Source organism: Taudactylus pleione, unplaced genomic scaffold (assembly GCF_031769625.1).
Source record: "Taudactylus pleione unplaced genomic scaffold, aTauple2 ptg000442l, whole genome shotgun sequence".
In the NCBI taxonomy this organism is placed as follows: Eukaryota; Metazoa; Chordata; class Amphibia; order Anura; family Myobatrachidae; genus Taudactylus; species Taudactylus pleione.
This window is the reverse complement of record NW_028284844.1, coordinates 6,219,613-6,225,208: the sequence shown is the minus strand read 5'-3', so window position 1 is coordinate 6,225,208 and position 5,596 is coordinate 6,219,613. Positions and strand designations below refer to the sequence as shown.

Below are 5,596 nucleotides of genomic sequence, written 5' to 3'. Positions count from 1 at the left end.
GTATCAGCATTTTGCACAGTGACATTTCTCATGTTTGCATTCAATTTCATTGATATTTTTGCATTTATTTTGTCAAGAGTGACGAACACACGGTATGTATTTTAGGATACCATCCATACGTACGCGTTATAGAGACAATGCATTGAAGTCCAATAATGAAAGGATAAAGTGGATGTATATACAAGATACGTTTAGGAAGACAAGCTTAATAAATGTGTGCACCGTGGGAATATAAATGTTTAGTCTGCTCAGCGGCTACAAGCTTATATTTCACAATAGACTCACATAAGCAGCAACATTAGCCCCGAGGATTGACAGGTGCAATTGTAGCACTCTCAAAATAAACAAATCCTGTGTAACTTTCTAACCTCCCAACTTCAGCAGCAGTGACGGAAGTTTCAAAAAGATAGTTTTTCTTGCCGGATGAGATATAAAATACATTATGCCCAGAATGTGTAACTTTTATATATTACAAAAACAAAAAAAAGCTTGTATCGGACTGGCTTCAAAAACTTTGTAAACTCCCTTAAAGCAACTCTGCGCCATTAACTTGAACGCAGCCGGGAATTCAGCATGTGGTATACTGTAAGACTTTACGATATAAAAGCCATAGACATCAAATACTTTATCATGCATTTTTATTGCAGTGTAAAAAAAAAAAAAAAAATTCAATATAAATAAAAAAAAAAAACACTAAAAACATTCAGATCTTTAAAATCTTCTTAAATAGCAATCGAACAATGTGGAATCATTCTCCGAAACAAAAAAAAAAAAAAAAAAACCCACATAGAAAAATTATATACTTTATTACAAATGTTAAACTCATAAGAGTCCGAACAAAAAAAAAAATCTCTTATTTACAGACAATAATGGGTTTACCAACCCAACATAAATAGACTTACAAAAAGCCCGTAGCTGTTGTTGCCAACTCACGTCAGTCTTTACAATATAAAAGACAAGATATGTACACATACACAGTTATGTACAGGACGAGCAGAGTTTGCCGTATAGGCGGATTCCTCCCGCCCACAACCTCCCCTCTGTGTGCCAGCTCCACAATCCGTACAGTCTTTATAGCAGTTTAACCTTAATACTGAATGATCATTGAGTCAAGGGTCCATGCGGTTCTGGGTCAATGTTACACACAGATCTGGTGGTCTCAGACCGTGTCATCGACACCGCTGGCTGCCCTACCACCACTTGCTCCGACGGAAGGCTTGGCAGGCTCCTTCGCGCACTCAACAGTCAGATCGCGGATGCCTATTTTTTGTTTTTATTAATTTTTTTTGCCAACCAGGAGTTTCGACCTGAAATGGTTTCACATTTCCTCTGTACGCTCAACCTTGCTTCTTTTTATTTTTTTTTGTTTCTCCCCTTCAGCCAGCCCGCTCAGAATGTTTGCAACTGCTGCGTTAACATGAGCTGGCAGCCGCTATTCACGTGGTTCATCACTTTCTGTTTCAGCTGGGCTACCTGTTCTCGGAGCATGTTGGCTGTGGATGCCAGTTCAGAGTTCTGGGACTTTAAGTTCTTAACTTTGTCTTCCAAGCGGGCGATGCGTTCCAGCTTCCTCTTCCTGCACTTAGAGGCTGCGATCCTGTCCTCATGCGCTTCCTCTCGGCTTTTATCCTCTCCTGGGACTCCATGTCGATGGGGGAGAGCGGAGGACTCTCCCCGGGCATTTCGGGGACAGTCTGAGGCTCTTCTTTCAGAGCTTGCAGCCTGGGGTGCTGGTCCGGGATTGGGGGGCTGGTTGTGATGGGGTGACGCAAACCCCATGGGGTTACTGTTGAAGGCAGGAGTTGTGGTGATCGTAGTGGGGTTAAAATTGTTCAGATTGGCATAAACAGGGGGCTCGCTGTGCAAAAGTGTTGCTGAAGCCAGTGCTACCAGCTATAGAAAGAAACAGGTGTTAGTCCTGTGGTGGCAGGGGGCTGGGGGCAGAGGGGGACATTTGGCAGGTTGTTCTGGTTATGCAGCTCGCCAGTGCCCTCACAAACCCCTCCGCAAAGCCCTCCTGCTCGTCTGTAACATTTTTGGGCAGAGGAACTGGGTCGGTGTAGGGGTGGTGGTGATCATCCCATTGCTGGGACTGGATAATAAGCCTCTCCAGCTCAGGGGAGGCCAGTAGTTTGAGGAGTCCAACATCCGGAGACGTCAGCAGGTCAGCAGCTTTGTTCCTCAGGTGAGGTTTGATGGCGCTGGAGGGGTTGGACAGGTTCAGGGTCATGCTCTGTTTCAACACTTTGGGGTTGTATCCATAGCCGGCAGCCTCGGGCTGGGCGAAGCCACGCTCAGAGCATCGTCGTAGAAAGTAGTCTCCATCCTAGCAGTCATACACACAGTAATCGAGACACTGGGAACAGGATGTTGGTGTCCGGCAGTCACTGGGGTCTGCAAAAACGTGTCCTGCAGATACAAAGTAAACAAGTCAGTGAGTGATCCTGCAGCAGCGTCTCTCCCCCCCCAGTCCCTCTCTGCTCCTGCCTCATTACCTGTCATTCTATAATGATCATATCATTCATCCTGCAAGACATCACTCCCAACAGGTTCAGTACTACTTCCCAGGACAGCTCTGCATGCGTTATGTATAGGGGTACGTTAAAGCTGGGAACAGCTATCCCTCCCGCTATACAGGCAGAAAACTTCTCCCATTACTAAGATTTAACCTGTAAACTCCCATAAAGCAGCTGGAAGTTGGAGAGAACTTGGAGGATAAAAGTTTCTTACTTTGGTTATACTTTGTGAACTTTTCCAGAACCCCACTCTGACTCCAGCCCAGTCCCAGCAGCCCATGTACCTACCCCAGCCCAGTCCCAGCAGTTTACGTCCCTACCCCAGCAGTCCTTGTCCCTACCCTACCCCAGCCCCAACAGTCCATGTCCCTACCCTACCCCAGCAGTCCATGTCCCTACCCCAGCAGTCCATGTCCCTACCCTACCCCAGCAGTCCTTGTCCCTACCCTACCCCAGCAGTCCATGTCCCTACCATACCCCAGTCCCAGCAGTCCATGACCCTACAGCCCAGCCCCAGCAGTCCCTACCCCAGCCCAGTCCCCCCTGAATCCAGCTGCCTGCCCCGGCTGTGAGTACTTACTCTGTGTGAGCCGGAGGGGCGCTGGCAGGTCCCGGGCTGTCACACTTGCACTGTGAGCTCGGGCAGCGTGGAGCTAACTCTTATCTGCGAGCGGTCACCCACTAAAAATAGACATGATGTCACCCCCGCGGGCTGCCATTGGCTGCGGCGCGGGGTGGGCGGGGCCACGCGGGTCGCCATGGCGACCGCCCCTGAAGTTTCTCACTCGCCGCGGAGGCTCATGGGATGAGGTAATGCTGCTGCTGCCGGTCACCCGGGCGCGGGGCATTGTGGGCTGACGTCACGGTGCTCGCTGGTGGAGGAGGAGGAGGAGGTGTAGCGGTCTCCGGCCGGGACGCGGCACGTCTGATGATAATAAGGTGTGTTCCCGCCATCTACACACAACCGGGACCGGCCTCCGGGAGCATCGAGGGCCCTGGCCTGCGGGGATCAGCGTCACAGGGCGTGCAAACGGGATTATCCGGGGAACAGGCCAAAGCTGCTGCACCACCTCCTGACCGTGATTGATAGCTCGGCCCATGCTGTGATTGACAGCTCAGCCCATGCTGTGATTGACAGCTCAGCTCATCCTGTGACAGCTCAGCTGTGATTGACAGCTCATCCTATAATTGACAGCTCAGCCCGTGCTATGATTGACAGCTCAGCACAAGTGAAGTGGATGGGTTAGAAAGTGGTGTTGGAGTAGTATACAAATAGTGTGTTGTGTTTGCAGGAGTGATCAGGAGGTGGTCTTAGCCTGGGAGTGGGATTGTGATCTGGTAAGGACACAGCTGGAGGGATGGAGGGGGCGGTGAATATGGATTGTGGGTGGAGGATAAGTGAGATGGGGCATTAAGAATTTGATAAGCTGTTTGCGTTGGATGGTGGGCAGTGAATTAGAATAGTAAAAAGTATGCGTTGACTGGACTGATAAGGTTGGACATAGAGTAGTGAGTGGGGGTGCAATGTAGATGGGGCATGGAGTAATGGGAAGGCAGTGTTCCTGGTGGTTCGGTTTAGATGCATAATGGAGTAGTGGCATTGCAGTATATATGAGGCATGGAGTAATGGGAAGGCAATGTGCATGTGGGATTGGTATAGATGGGGCATAGAGAAGTGGGAGAACAGTATGGGTGGGGGTGCAGTGTAGGTGGGACATGGAGTAGTGGGAGTATAATGCGGTATGGGGTTCAGTGTTGATGGGCCATGGAGTAGTGGGAGAACAATATGGGTGGGGGTGCAATGTTGATGGGGCTTGGAGTAGTGGGAGCACAGTATAGGTGGGGTTCCGGTGTAGGTGGGACGTGGAGTAGTGAGAGAACAATATGGGTGGGGGCCGGTGTAGATGGGACGTGGAGTAGTGAGAGAACAATATGGGTGGGGGTGCAGTGTAGATGGGACTTGGAGAAGTGGGGGCATGGAGTAGTGAGAGAACAACGCAAGAGCGGGTTCAGTGTAGAGGAGGCATGGAGTAGTGAGAACAATATGGGTGGGGGTGGAGTGTAGATGGGACTTGGAGAAGTGGGAGCACAGTATAGGTGGGGGTTCGGTGTAGATGGGGCATGGAGTAGTGAGAGCACCATGTGAGAGCGGGTTCGGTGTAGAGGAGGCATGGAGTAGTGAGAACAATATGGGTGGGGGTGCAGTGTAGATGGGACTTGGAGAAGTGGGAGCACAGTATAGGTGGGGGGTTCGGTGTAGAGGGGGCATGGGGTAGTGAGAGAACAATGTCAGGGTGGGTTCGGTGTAGAGGGGGCATGGAGTAGTGGGAGAACTATATGGGTGGGGGAGCAGTGTAGTTGGGGCATGGCGTAGTGGAAAAGCAATGTGTGTGTGTGTGTGGGGGGGGGGGTTTGGTGTAGATTGGGCATTAGCATATGACGGTAAGTACAATGCAGCGGCTGTAGAATCATGTGACTCAGAATCGGGCCCTGTGAGGGTTAGGTGCAGATGGGACACGGAGCATTATTTCAGTGTGATGGGGATATGATGTATAAAATAGGAAGTGTTGCTAATCGAGAACATTATTTTGACAATGTGATTATTAGGGGCAGCATCACCGGCTCACAGATCTATGGGCAAGACCAATGGTTCTCAAACTCTGTCCTCAAGTCACCCTAATAGTCGGTATCTGTGCTTGAGCACAGACTGATAACCTGGACTGTTAGGGTGCCTTTAGAACCGGGTTTGGGAACCTCTGGGCCAGACTATGTAGATAGTGAACATACGCAGAGGTAAGCAATGTGTGGCCCTGCAGCTGTTGTGGAACTACAGATTCCAGCATGCCCTGCCACCATTTGAGCATGCCCTAATGACAAAACGGTGGCAGGGCATGCTGGTATGTGTTGTTCCACAGCAGCTGGAGTGCCACAACATGTTGCCTACCCCTGATTTATAGGATCAGATTTCAGTACTACAGACTGAAGCCGACCTTACCACATAGAGATAGAGGTCACTATGTTAATGCCTAGTGAGAGACTTAAGCTGGGTACACACGACCCAGTTGCCGATTGGCCGTCTT

At 49.9% G+C, this 5,596-nt stretch overlaps 1 protein-coding gene across 1 annotated transcript; it reads right to left on the bottom strand.

Annotated features, from left to right (window-relative positions):
* Positions 1–787: 787 nt before the first annotated feature.
* On the bottom strand, positions 788–3,175 carry JUN (Jun proto-oncogene, AP-1 transcription factor subunit). Its single transcript, XM_088447829.1, is given in 10 exon segments — positions 788–1,601; positions 1,604–1,763; positions 1,765–1,866; positions 1,868–1,900; positions 1,902–1,984; positions 1,987–2,037; positions 2,040–2,088; positions 2,090–2,292; positions 2,295–2,409; positions 3,097–3,175. Coding segments are annotated over 9 exon segments (936 nt in total). The 5' UTR covers positions 2,338–2,409; positions 3,097–3,175; the 3' UTR covers positions 788–1,389.
* Positions 3,176–5,596: the final 2,421 nt, after the last annotated feature.